Source organism: Diceros bicornis, chromosome 34 (genome assembly GCF_020826845.1).
Source record: "Diceros bicornis minor isolate mBicDic1 chromosome 34, mDicBic1.mat.cur, whole genome shotgun sequence".
NCBI classification, from domain to species: Eukaryota; Metazoa; Chordata; class Mammalia; order Perissodactyla; family Rhinocerotidae; genus Diceros; species Diceros bicornis.
In genome coordinates, this window is record NC_080773.1 from 14,990,256 (window position 1) to 15,003,990 (window position 13,735).

The 13,735-nt window shown below is 46.7% G+C and overlaps 1 protein-coding gene across 1 annotated transcript; it reads right to left on the reverse strand.

Moving 5' to 3' along the window:
- Positions 1 to 263: 263 nt before the first annotated feature.
- LOC131397859 (cytochrome P450 2B11-like) lies at positions 264 to 12,823 on the reverse strand. Its single transcript, XM_058530970.1, has 9 exons — positions 12,653 to 12,823; positions 9,636 to 9,798; positions 9,358 to 9,507; positions 7,655 to 7,815; positions 5,682 to 5,858; positions 5,019 to 5,160; positions 3,564 to 3,751; positions 3,253 to 3,394; positions 264 to 454 (listed from the first exon to the last, which is right to left on the reverse strand). Exons 1-9 carry the CDS (start codon positions 12,821 to 12,823, stop codon positions 264 to 266), a joined length of 1,485 nt encoding a protein of 494 aa, XP_058386953.1.
- Between the last annotated feature and the right edge of the window lie 912 nt (positions 12,824 to 13,735).

A 13,735-nucleotide genomic window follows, 5' to 3' on the forward strand; every position in this document is an offset into this window, starting at 1 on the left:
CTGTTTCTATATATACACCACTTCTGGAATTCTATTAACAGAGGAAAGAAAAACACCTCCTTGAGTCTTTAGAAGAGCTTTGGCATGACAGAAGGAGGTGAGACTGAAGAAAGGACTTTTCCATGGAGGTGGCAACCAAGGAGAGGAAGGATACAGGCTTGCAGCACGTCTCTCGGAGGTGGGAAGACATGGAGACAGTCAAGGGCCATTCTCTGCAGAGGTGGGGACACTTCATGACCCTGGAATCCTTCAACCTCCTCCCCTCAGCCCCCTCGGCGGGGCAGGAAGCTGATCTGGTACACTGGGGGCAGTCTGCCCAGACCACCCCCCCGGGGTGTGACGTCGACGTCCTCAGGGGCCACGGGGCTGGCCACAGAGAAATTCTGGAGGACGGTGGTGAAGAAGAGGAATAATTCGGCGCGAGCGATGCCTTCCCCAAGACAAATGCGCTTTCCTGTGGGCACAGAGGATCACCAATGTGGGCATGGGGAAGGTACACATTATCTACCCTGTCACATCCCAAAGCCCAAACACCTGTGTCCATTGCAACAAATTTGCATTGGATTGGCCTTTAACCTGCAATTTACGGTGGATATCTAGATGGTTCCCAAACCCTGTGAATCCAGGGGCAAATCTTTGTGTGGATGTGCCTTGCACATTTTTCCAGGAGAGAGTTTGTAGCTTCTGTTAGATTCCAAAGGTTTCAGTAGCCCCACAGAATCTAAGGACATACCTCTGGTTGGGGGTGTGTGTGTGTGTGTGTGTGTGTTGTGTTGTGTCTGTTCCACGTGTAGGTGTGTGCATATTTCTGACATAACATTTCTAATGTCCTTCATATCTAAGATGGGGAGAATGGTATCTATCTCATAGGGCTACTGCGAGGTTAAACCAATAATATTTGTAAAAATGCTTAGAATTCTATTCTGGTCCCTATTTAGGATCCTATAAATGTAGTCAGTGCTTTGTGTTTGTTTCTGGGTGTGTGTGGTGGGGAGTTTTTGGGGTGTGTCTCTGGCACTGTGTATGAGTATCTATCTCTGGGATGTCTTTTAACCTCAGCCTGAGAGCCATGCACTTCAAGAGTTCTGAAAAATCTCCAAATTGTACGTAAAATTGTGAATGAGACTGATGTGCTTGAAAGGGAAGTCTATCAGATTCTCAGAGGTGTAAAGACACCCCACACACACACACACACACACACACTATAGGTTATAAACCACGGTCTTGGAGAGAGATGAGGACAAAGGGAGCCAACAATTCAGGTGGAGACACTGAGAGCCTCCTCCTTTACCTCCCTGGATCTTCATCTGCAAGGTGACAACCTTACAAGGTCATGTCAAGGACTGGTTTCCAGGCATTTGCTAGACTTTTCAAGTTGATAGATGTTGCGTCTGTATGGAGCTGTCTGGGGAAGGGTCCACATCTTTCTGGAACTTCCAGAAGTTAGGAGACATGAGCTTAGAAATACTCAGGGCAGAGCTCTGGGCTGCTGCTTCTCCTGTATCCGGTTCTGCAACCCAGCTCTTTCCAGAACAGCCTGACGCCTGTTATCTCCCTCCCACCCCATCCTCTCCATCCCTGGGGCTGTCCACTTGGACACGTTTTGGTATCCCTTTGGTTCTAACGCCTTTATGGCTCTGCTTGTCTTTCTGACCATGGCAGTCAGACTCGGTCTTTTTCTCTGTCTATACCTCCTGTCAGGCACTACTTCTCTCTCTCTTCTCTTTGTCTCTAGTTTCCTTCTTTCTTACATCTTGTTTACCTCCCTGTCTCTGCCTATTTGGATCTGATTCTGTCTGCAACTCTCTCTCTCTCATTTCTCATCTCCCTCTACAGATCCCTTTTCTCTCCTTTACTATTTCCTCTTCTTTGCTTATATCACTCTCTTTCCTCTCTCTTTCTCTTTTCTGTTTCTCTCCCTATTCTTCCCCTTTTCCCTCCTCCTCTGTCCTCCACCTCCCTCCTTCCTCTCCTTGTCTCTCTCTCTCCTCTCCTCCCTCTATGGTTTCACATTTGCTCTCTGTCTCTTTCCACCACTATCTCCCCTGTCTCTATCTCCCTCTGTGTCTCTCTCTGTCCCTCTCTCTGTTTCTCACTCACTCTAACCTTCTCTGTCTGTCTCTGTTCTTATTTCTCCACCTCTCTGCCTCTCTCTAAACATAGGACTGGACTACTGAATGGAATAATTGACCCTCAGCCCACCACATGGCTCCCAAATCTCACTTAAGATGAAATGAGGAAGGAAGCCATTGCACAGGGCAGAGCCAGGGCTCTGGGTTACTGAAGTCTCTGATGGAACTCAACACTACGGACTTGATTCTCAGGTCTTCTTTCTACCAAATGATGAGGAGTCTAGGCATTAAGGTTTTCTCTGCATGGAGCCAAAGAGTGGAGAATGGGGACAGACACATGTCAGAGCATGTCAAGATCCTCCCCAGCTCCCCAGTGCCAGCACGATAAAGCCAAACTCCCCCAACTTTCAAGGCCCTCCAAGTGAGCTCTTCACCCTTATCCCCTTCTGTTACCCACACTCGGGCTGCCTGGCTCTCAGTGCACCATGCTGTCTCCACCTTCAGGCTCTGCCCTTGCTGTTCCTTCTGCTTTGAAACACTCTTTCCAGTGGCTGGTTGATGCTCAACCATGATGACTTAGCTTAGAAGCCAGAGCCTCAGGTAAGCCTTTCCTCACCAAACTACCAAGAGTTGACAGTACTTCCTATTTTGTGCTCCCAAAGCCCCCTCTAGAGCAATTATCACAATAATGATTAATTATAATAATAATAACTGCCCCTATGAACACTTACTTTGAGCCAAGCAGTTCTAAGCACAGTGCAAACGTTACTTCACTGAATTAGATATTATTTCATGACCATACAAGGAGTGCCCATCTCACCTGCTGGACAGTAAATTTCCTGGGGCAGGAACTGTGTCTCTATGTGACTTGTCTGATGCATTATCTTCAGCCCCCAACAGATCACTGGGCTCAGAATAATGCTCAACAGATATTTTATACCGAGATGTGGAGAGGTTAAAATACTTGCCCAGTGTCCAGCTTACCAAGATGTACATTTGGGACGTGATCTCACTTCTCAAGCCCTCTCTAGGGTTGTAGTGAAGATGGAGTGGTTAATGCAGGTAAGGCAACTGGCATATACTCACTCCTCAATAAACAAAGACCTCTCTTTGATTGTCTCAAGGAGGGGATGGCACCTGCACTCTGATGTCTGGGAAAGGGAATGTGCATTCAGCTTACCTGTGGAGAAGGGGATAAAAGCTTCATTCTTCTTCAGTGTCCCATTGGCATCCAGAAAGTGGTCAGGGTTGAAGGCGTCTGGTTTTTCAAAATAACGTGGGTCATGGAGTGCAGAGCTCAGGATGGGATATACCTCAGTGCCCTGAGGGAGGGTCACAAGACCAAAAGATATTGACATCCCCTTCCCCACTCCACCCCTAAAATGAAACAAGAGGGCCCCTAGTGATAAAAACAACAAGAGGTCAAGTTTGAAGATTAAGAGAACCCAAGATGCCCACCTAGGACAGATGCAGGAGCCCAGCTAGCCTCACCTTGGGTATGATGTACCCTCGGAAGTGAGTATCTTTGGTGACCACATGGGGCACACCAATGGGGGCGAGGTCTGAGAATCTCTGAATCTCGTGGATGACTGCATCAGTGTATGGCATTTTGGCTCGGTCATCGAGGGCTGGAGGGCGATTTGAGCCAATCACCTGATCAATCTCCTTGTGAACTCTCTCTGCACAGAAAAGTGGGATCAGTGAACCTCATATCAAGAGGTATTTCAGCAGGGACACTGCTCTATGGGCCAGTGAGCCAGGAAATACCTCTAGTAAAGGGTTAGATTACGGACACCCCTGAAAACAATCAACTTGGGATGGGGGTGGTAGGGAGGAAGTGACAAGGTTTGGCATCCATTGAAATCTAATGAATTTTATGGGTTCACTCCCCACACACACAGGTAAACACAGACACACACACATACCCATGTGCACCACATTTTTGCATAGAATTTCAAATTAATAACTCTAAGCTATGAACCTGTCAAAATTCTTCAAGATGAATAGAAAAATGAACTAATATTTGTTGTATGTGTATGATAGATGAGGCACTGTGCTAGGTCCTCAGGAATATAACAGTGAAATAGATCAATAGATTAACCTGTGAACAACTGGATAAATAATGACTACATCAATCAATTGACCAATGGATCAATTCATGAATGGAAAGGTTGATAAATAGAATATTAATGAATCTATGTATATATTTACTTATCAATCAATGGATGAATTAATTAATCATTAATTAATAAACGGCCCATAGAGAAATAAATCACAGGAATAGATGAATGGCCAGATTTATGGAAGAATAAGGGAATGAATAGATTAGTAAGAGAATGAGTAATTAAAAGAAAATTAGTGGATGGAATGAATGATAAATAAATAAGTCAAGGGTAAATAAATGAGTGATTATTAAATGGGTAAATGAAGGAATAGACGGAGGAAGAATGAAGTGAAAGATTGATGGAAAGATTAAGGAATGAGGTCTAGATCATAGTAAGACAGATGGATGCATGAATGAATGAATGAGCCAATGAATCAATGACAAATAGTTCATTCAATTAATCACTGTTTCAAAGGATCAACAGATGAATCAACTAATCCAAAAAAAGAATGGAAGTGTATGTTTTTGGATAAATCATAGATAAAAGAATCTGAGGATACAGGTTAATTAATGAATAAAAAGATAGACCAATGAATGGACAGATGTATGGATGGATGGATAGATGGAAGGTTGCATGGATGAGTTAACCTTTAAGTGATCAGAGAAAACAGTGGAAGAACAGATAGACATATTCTTCGCTTGTACTTCCATCAGCAGGACTGGCCTAGGTGGGAGGTCCTTGAAAACCTGCAGTACTCCAGGTATAAGAGGGTAACGTGCCCTCTCTCATTGATGAAGGACCCCTAACCTCACTTCTGCAGCCCCGTCCTCAGCCCACCCACCTGTGATGTGGGGGTATTTGAGCATGAGCAGGAATCCATAGAGGAGAGTGGCGCTGGTGGTCTCAGTGCCAGCGAAGAAGAGCGAGAGCACATTGATGATGAGGTTCTGCTGGTGGAACTCGCTGTTGGGGTCAGACTTCTCCTGGGTCCATAAGGGTAGGGCTCACGTCAGAGGAGGCTGGAGCCTCGCCACAGTCATGTCTCTCAGGGTGCCCTCCACTTGTTTCTGGGTCTGTCATACTATCTGGCTCTTTTACTGTTCCCAATCCTCTGCATGTCAAACCACCTATCTCTTTCTGTCTCTCTCAGTCTCTCCTCACTCTGTCTGGCTCTGTTTCAGTGTCTCTCTCCATCTCTTTGGTTTGTTTGTCTCTCTTCCCTTCCCAGCGTCTTTCAGCCTCTGTGGGTCTTTTCATCTATTGTTGTACATTTGTCCCTTGTCCTGTATTTCCAGTATCTCTCTCTCTCCTCCCTACTTTCTCCTTCCTTTCATCTCCCACCCTGTTCCCTCCTGCATCTCTCCTCACTTTTCCTAATCTCCCCTCCTGATCCTCTGTATTTCCCTCCCCCTCTTCCTCACTCTCTACCCCTTTTCCCTCCCTTCTTCTCACCTCCCATTTTTCCTCCCTCCCCTTCCTTCCAACTCCCCTCCCCCAAAACCACTTTGTCCATGCGGAGCAGATAGGTATCCACGAAGTCTCGGGGGTTGCTGGGGTCCAGGGTTTTGCGGTGCTCCTCCACACTGCGGACAATGAAGGCATTGACTTCCTGCATGTTTTTGTAGATTTGCCTGTGTGTGCCAGGAAAGTGCTTCAGAAAGTCAGGGAAGAGCTCAAACACCTGCAGGAGGCAGGAGAGAAGGGGCTGTGAGGTCCTCCTGAGGCTGAGAGAGTTGGTCACAGGAAGGGGCAGCCCTGCTGGGCCCTGATACCACAGAAGGGGAATCTCTGTCTCCTTCTATCTCTATCTCTTGGCCTCTCTGTTTCTGTCTCACTCTCTGTCTCTCTTTGTATCTGAGTCCCTCACTCACTGATTCTATGTCTCCTTTGATCTGTTATTCTCATATTTTTCTCTTTATGCATCTTCCTGTCTCATCCTCATGTCTTTTTGTTGGTCTCTGCCCCACCTCACCTTCCCTCCTTTCCACCTCTCCTTGTCTCTGTGTGTCTCCCCTTCTTATCGTCTTCTCTTGCCTACCTCAGCCAGTTTACCTCAAAGAGGTTTTACTCAAACCTCTCTCTCTCTTTCCACCTCTTGCATCTCCCTTGCTGTGGCAGGCATTGATAACAGGATGTTTACACAAGATGAGCCTACTGACTTAAGATTATTTATTTATTTTGAAGCCTATTTATGTTGTTGTGTCTGATGCTAAATGTAATACCTAACTTGTTGCAAATAATGGCAAAACATGTGGAAACGTATCAATGTAAAATTTCTTCTTATGCCTGCCTCTATAGATAACCACTGTTAACTTTTTTTGTGTGTGTATGAGGAAAATCAGCCCTGAGCTAACATCCTTGCTAATCCTCCTCTTTTTGCTGAGGAAGACTGGCCCTGAGCTAACATCCATTGCCTATCCTCCTCCTTTTTCTCCCCCAAAGCCCCAGTAGATAGTCGTATGTCGTAGTTGCACATCCTGCCAGTTGCTGTATGTGGGACGCGGCCTCAGCACGGCCAGAGAAGCGGTGCGTGGAGGAAGCAAACCCGGGCCCCCAGTAGCGGAGCATGTGCACTCAACTGCCAAGCCACGGGGCCGGCCCCAACCACTGTTAACTTTTTGATGGATCTCCTTCCAGACCGTTCTCTCTCTGTTGTTCTCTATGGGAGGAGATCATTGAAACCACCTGTCAGGCTTGTTGCAAATACTCACCCTGGGCCGCATTCCTGATTTGTAACAGTCCTACTTGTGAATCTGACATACACCTTGTGAAGAACAATAGGCAGGCATACTGTTCTGCCATTTAATTTTTTTAAGTTAATATACAATAGGGGTGTTTCCAGATTAGTCAAGAAAGAGAAATGTTATTATTTTGTTTCAAAAGAGGAGCATATTCCTTTACAATCTGGGAGAAATTTTGAAAAAACAGAAAGAAGGAGGAGAAATGCAGAAAATGAAGAAATGCAGTTTCTTATTTTCACATATCCTTGAGTTTCCTCAAGTGAGGGGCTTTGCCAAAGACAGAGGCAAAGATTGAGAGGAAGCAGGGACAGAAGAGTAGAGAGCCTGAAAGTCTGATTCATTCTCTCTCTCTCTCTCTCTTACACGCGCACACACACACACACACACACACACACACTCGATTTTCAACTGTTTCTCTAGGCATCTCTTTCTCTGCCCATCTTTGCCTTGTTTTCTCTGTCTTCTCTCTTTTCTTCCCCTCTCCTCTCCTCTCTCTGTTCATTCCTTAGTCTCTCTCTATTTCTTCCTCCTCTATCACTCAGCTTTCTTTCTCTTAGTCTCTCAGTCCTCTTCTCATCCACTGTCCCTCCCTCTGGGTCTCAGTGTCCCTGTCTCTCCTTGTTGTCTCTGCCCTTCTTCCAGCCCTAAGCTGCATTTCTGGCCCCCAAAGTAAATCTCTCCTTTCCCCTGCCCTGGATATCCCCTTGTCCCCACTGTACCGCAGCCTCTCCCTGACCTGGCTGGAGAAGGAGCTGATGAGTGTATTCGACTGGTATATCAATTCCAGGAGCCGCAGGAATTCAGGATCTCTGTAGGAGAAGTGTTTTCCAAAAACAATGGAGGAGATGATGTTGGCAGTGGTGGCATGGAAGAAGGAGGTGGGATCCTGGAGGGATCCTAGGGGGAAGAGATGCAGGTGACTGGACACAGACTCAAAGGCCTGGGGAGCATTTGGCTGCCACCCCAGCTCTATCTGACTGTCCTCCATCACTCAGTAATGATGACGAAAACGGGAACAGGAACAGCTAACACTCACTAGACTATTTTAGATGCTCCTTTTCTAAACACTTCACATACTGTTTTACTTAATTCTCACCACAACCCTGTGAGGAATGTGCCACTCTGTCTTATCCCCATTTCATAGATGAGCGGACAGAGAGGTTATGTCATTTGACTAGGATTACCCAGCTACTCATTCCTGGGACCAGGACTCAGACCCAGGCCACCCAGCTACACTGCTGTGTGGTTGGTTCCCACTCAGGCCCCAGCTCTGACTCTGGGAGCAGCCAGTTAAGTCCCAGAGGCCAGGGTGGCACAGAACAGGTGTTCAATCGATGGCACATGCAAATTAAAAAGTTCTATTCTCCCTGTCCCTTATCTGTCACTCAACCCTCATCTCTTCTCTCCACCTCTCTGTCTCTGGTCTTTGGGAATCATTCTGCACTTGTTAATTGATGTCTGTGTAGCCAGACTTGGCCCAGTTGGAGAGAGGGTGGGCTGTGAGCCCAGGAATGTCAGTGGGTGCAGCCTCTTTCTCCAGGTCTCACCCGTCTGTCTTCTCTTGTTCCCCTGCACACCCCTTCCTACGCCTGTCTGTCAGTCTCTAATTTTCTCTGTCTTGGTTTCTCTCTGCCTTTGTTCCTTTCTTCATCTCGGAGGCTCTTCTACTCTCTCTCTTGCCTCTGCATGTCTCTCTTGGTCTTGGTCCCTCTATCTCTGTCTCTGTCTCCTTCTCTGTCTCCTTGTGTCACTCTGTTTCTTCCTGACTTTCTTCTCAGCCCTCTGTCCTTATTCCTCTGTTACTCCCTCTGTCTCTGCCTCTGCCTCTCCCTCCCAGTCGCCACATTTATTCCTTGCAAATAGTTAAGACAGGACCCCGTCACCTTTGTGTCTCATAAACACCTGTTTATGGCGAATAAAAAGACAACCAGAAGTGCTTCGTTGCCCATCCAGTTGCCCAAGAGCGGAATACTCCACTGCCCTTTTGGCTCACTGCCAGCTCAGCAGCTGTTCAGCCACAGAAAGGAAAATTCAGTTCATCATTTTCAAAATGTCTATACTTTTCCTTTTTCTCTCTCTGCTTTCTTTTATGTAACCCTTATTATTGTCTTTGATAGATACAACTAATCCATGCATCGGTTTCCCTGAACACTAGTAAATAGTGTGCCAATGTTTAGTCTATGTCTTTGGGTTCCTCTCAACACTACACACCCCACATCTCTTCTGGCCCCCCGCGTCCCTCTTCTGCTCACCTCTGTCCATCTCCACGCTCCTCTCTCTGGCCCTGTCCCTCAGTCTGACGGTCTCTTGGGCTCGGTCTTCCTCTATTTCTACCTCTCTGTCTCTGCACATGTCTATCCTCTGTCTTTCTGTTGCTATGTACCCCACATCTCTCTCTGATTCAATGTCGTTCTTTCCTACCCATCCCCCGGGGCTCACCCTTGGTATTCCGCAGCTCCTCCAACAGACACTGAGCCTCCTCCTGAATCCGCTCCTCCACACTCCGCTTTCCCATCCCAAAGTCCTTCATGGTGGCCAGAGAGAATCGGCGAAGGGTCTTCCAACGTTCCCCATTGGAAAAGGCCACACCTGGGGATGTAGAAGTTGGGAGGAGACTCTGGGTTTCTCTCCACCACTTACCCTCCCCTCCCAGGCTCATCTCCTCAATCTCCATCCTCCATCCCATCCCCCACCTCCCGTGCCCTTGAGGTCCTTACCATATCCCTGGAAGACTGGCTCAAGAATGGCAATTTTCCCCCGGCCAGAGAAGGCCTCAGCTTGATCCACCAGGGCCTCCCGGATGGCCTCTGTCCCATACAGTATGACTGCAGGCCTTGGCCCGAGATACACCATGAAGACATCCCCATATTTCTCTTGGAGCTGCCAAGAATACCCAGCCCCAGGGTTGCTGTTAGTCACTGCACACCTCTGTTACCATCCCAGTTGTTAAACCATTAAAACACTTACATTAGATTGATAATTAGCTGCTGCCCCCAAGACCCTCCACCTCAGGACCCAGCAACTGAAAGATTAACTCATCACCCGGGCAGGGTCTGAGTGATTGATGACCTAAGCAATAGAGCAGGTTAAATATTACTAATATCACCCTCGCACATACCCTTGACTCTAGCCAGATCTCCCTGGCGTCACAACTAAAGAATCATCCTTCTTGTGACCCAACTTCAACCTGCTCTCTGCCTCCTGACAATTTTCCCAGAGAACTACCCTGAATCCACTTGATAGACATGAAGGGAAAGTGACGGCCCTCAGAAGTGATCGTGAAATTTGAAAAATCATAACATCAGTACAGCCACTTGGGAAACTCCTCAGGTGTACATAATGAAGCTTAATGCATATATACTCAGTGACTCAGCAACTTCCCCTTCAGAGACATGCCCAAGAAAAACATGTATATTTTTGAGTTCACTGAAAATGCAAATGAAGAGATTCATAGGAGCCTTCTTAATGAAATGTTCAGCAACACTGATACAGAATAAATATGCAGTGATGGATTCATACCATGGAATACTACGCAGCAATGCAAAAGAACAAACCACTGCTACACCTAACTGCATGAATGAAACTCACAGACATAATGTTGAGTGAAAGCAACGAGACACAAAAGAGTCCATACGTCATAATTCTATTTATATGAAGTTCAATAACAGAAAACATGAACCTATGGTGTCAGGATAGTAAGAGAATAGTGACTGGAAGGAGGACATGAAGGGGGTTTCTGGGGACAAGCCATGTTGTTACTTATCTGTATGTCAATTACATGAATGTGTTCATTTGAGAAAATTCACTGAGCTGCACACTTATCATTTGCGCGCTTTGTAGGGTGATGTTAAACGTCAATAAAAAGTTGACTTGATCATAAAAATGTTAAGTTTACTCAAAATTTCCATTGATCTCTGAAAAACCTCCTGAGTGGTCTCCCTACTTTCATTCCTGTCCCCCCTACAATCATTTCACCATCTGCCCCACCCTAACTCACTCCAAAGCCAGAGTAATCCCATTAAAATTAATTAATATACCTAACTTGCTCCAAAACCTCCAATGTTTCCACTGTGCTGAGAATAAGACCTGAAGTCTCCACTGTGGACCACACAGCCCTACATAATATGGCCCCATCACCCCTCTGACTTCTCCTCCCACTCACCCCTTCACACACTCAGATATAGCATCCGTGTTGTCCCCCAAACATGCTGAGTTTCCTCCCTATTTCAGGGTTCTTACACTGACACCTGCCTCTCACTGGTGCCTTCCACCTGCACCTTTTAGGGTCTCTGTTCAGAAACAAAGCCATTCTCTCACCACTCAATCCAAAGAAGCTCCCACCACTTTCTAAAATATCACTCTGCTTTATTTTCATCATAGCTCTTGTCTACCTAATATTTCCTTATTTGTTTATTTTGTATCCCTGTCCAACACCTAGAATATTCTGCAGCACACAGAATGTGCCCAGTAAGTTATTATTGTATGAGTGAATAAATGAATGAGCGGATTGAAGTAGCTGCCACTTAAATTACTATCCACCAGGGTCTATGCAATAGCCTGTTATTCCTCACAACAGTCTCAGGAGCCTGTTATTCCTCACAACAGTCTCAGGAGGCGCACAATCTTGTGGTCACCATCTCATTTTATAGAAGATGAAGCCAAGAGTAAGAGTAGAGTAATGAGTAAGAGTTGAATTGGGAACACAAACCCAAGTCTGTCTGACTCCAGAAGGATTCAGGAGCATATGTGGGAATGGAGGAGGAGCAGAGCCACCATCCTCAACCCGTCCCAACATGACACACACTAGCCCATGACCTCTACCTCCCTCCCTCTCTCAATCTCTCTCTCTCTCTCTCTCTCTCTCTCTCTCTCTCTCTCTCTCACTCTCCCTGTCTTAAAATACGTCCAGGAGTTTACACAAGGCATAGTACCCTTGTGATACATTAAGGACAATGAAAACAAGATAATATGCACTTGGGGCTTCCACATCTGTGATAAAATGCTCTCTATTAAAAGCAAAGGGATCACAAGCACAAGATTAAGGAGTGTGGTCGCCATGGTGGGAGAAAGTGGACGGAGGATCACGGGGCTGTTGGAAGTTACTGTCAGTGTTCCAGCTCTTTTGTTGGATAGTGGGTTCATGGGTGTGGATTACATTATTAATAAATAAATAGATCATCAAACATGAAATCATGTCTGGAAAGCAGTGTTACAGAGCCTAGTAAATACTCCACAATTTCAGCTACTATTATAGCACATTAACGTTCCTTATTAGTAAGCACTCAGTACCTGGCCTCCCATTGTGCTCTCCCTCCCATCTCCCCATTTTACTGGCACTGCCTTGAGCCAGTCTTTGCTGTCTTTTGTTGGCAGAGGAGAAACCTACTTGATTGGTGCCACCCCCCTTTTTCTGTCTCTTCCAGTGGGGAGCAGACACCCAGGAACACGGCAGATGGTAGTAGAAGGAGGTGAAATTCTACACCCACGGCTCACACTCAGGGCCCCCTTATGTCCATTTGCCTGCTCCAGGGACCGATCCCACGTACTTCCAACTGAGCAAGGACACCTCTGACAGTCTGACCACCATCCACCAGCTTCAGCTTCATGCTCCTTACTCACCAACCTTCACACATCCCACCCCTGAGCCTGGGAGGATGCCTCACGCCTTCTAGTGAGTGATCTCCAAGTATGGAGGCAGAGAATCACCCTCAGACTGTGTCCACCTGTGTCTCACCCTCAGGAAGGATTTGAGTAGGCCTCTTCTGTCCATCTGCAGAAGGTTCCCCAAGAAGGGGAGAGGACGGGGTCCTGGTGGGAGGTGGCCTTGGGCCTTTGTGCAGCCCCTGGCCAGGAGAAGCAAGAGTCCCATGAGGAGAGCAAGGAGGAGGAGCACGCTGACCTCCATCGTCTCAACCTGACTTCCTTCCACCCCACTGCAGCCTGGAGCTGGGCCTTTTATCCTGATCCTGCCTCCCCACCCAGTCATGTAACTTCCTCCATCCCCCACCTCCTCCCTCATCATAGTCCAGGAGTGTGAACTTTCACAGGAGGAGCTAAGGGAACCATGATTCCCGCTCTGGCAGCCCAGTGACCTGCTCACTGCCTACCTTTGCACTCCCTCCCTAGATGCTGGCAGAGATACTGTGGTAGAGATACCAAGGTCCACTTGAGTGTGTGTGTGTTTATTTTTCTGGGTATGGGTGAGCATGCACTGTCTACATGTTTTCACTACATTTGTGTGTTTATGCTTGCATGCATTTGTCCGTGCCTGCTTCCATCTTTGTGTGTGCTTGCATAATTTTCATATGTGAAGGTGTATTTGTATTTATGTGAACGTGCTGATGTGTGTTTCTGTGTATGAGTCTGCATTTTCTTATGTGTATATTTTTGCCTGTGTGTGGACTTATGAGTATTTATATGGATTCATACTTGAAGGTGTGTTTGCATTTGCATGGTGGTCATGGTATATGTCCCTGTTTGTGAATCTGTTTGTGCTTTTGTGACAACCATAGATGGGATTGATGGGAGAAACAGAAGGAGGGGGAGACACACAGAACTGGTGAGACTCAGAGGAGGAGAGGGTCAGGTGGAGAGAGACAGAGAGACTGAGACTTGGGAGGTGGAGCGTTGGGGTCCTGTGGATGTCTGATTGCTCTGACCAGCACCAGGTGGTTCTCTCCCTGCCTCTGGCTCTGTCTTCACAGTGCAGGACTTTTCTTTGACCCTCGCTCACAATCTGTATGTGTATTTCTCTCTCCTGCTTTCTCTCTCTGTCTCAGTGTCTCTGTTTCCCCCTTAAGACTCTGAGCTCCTGGAG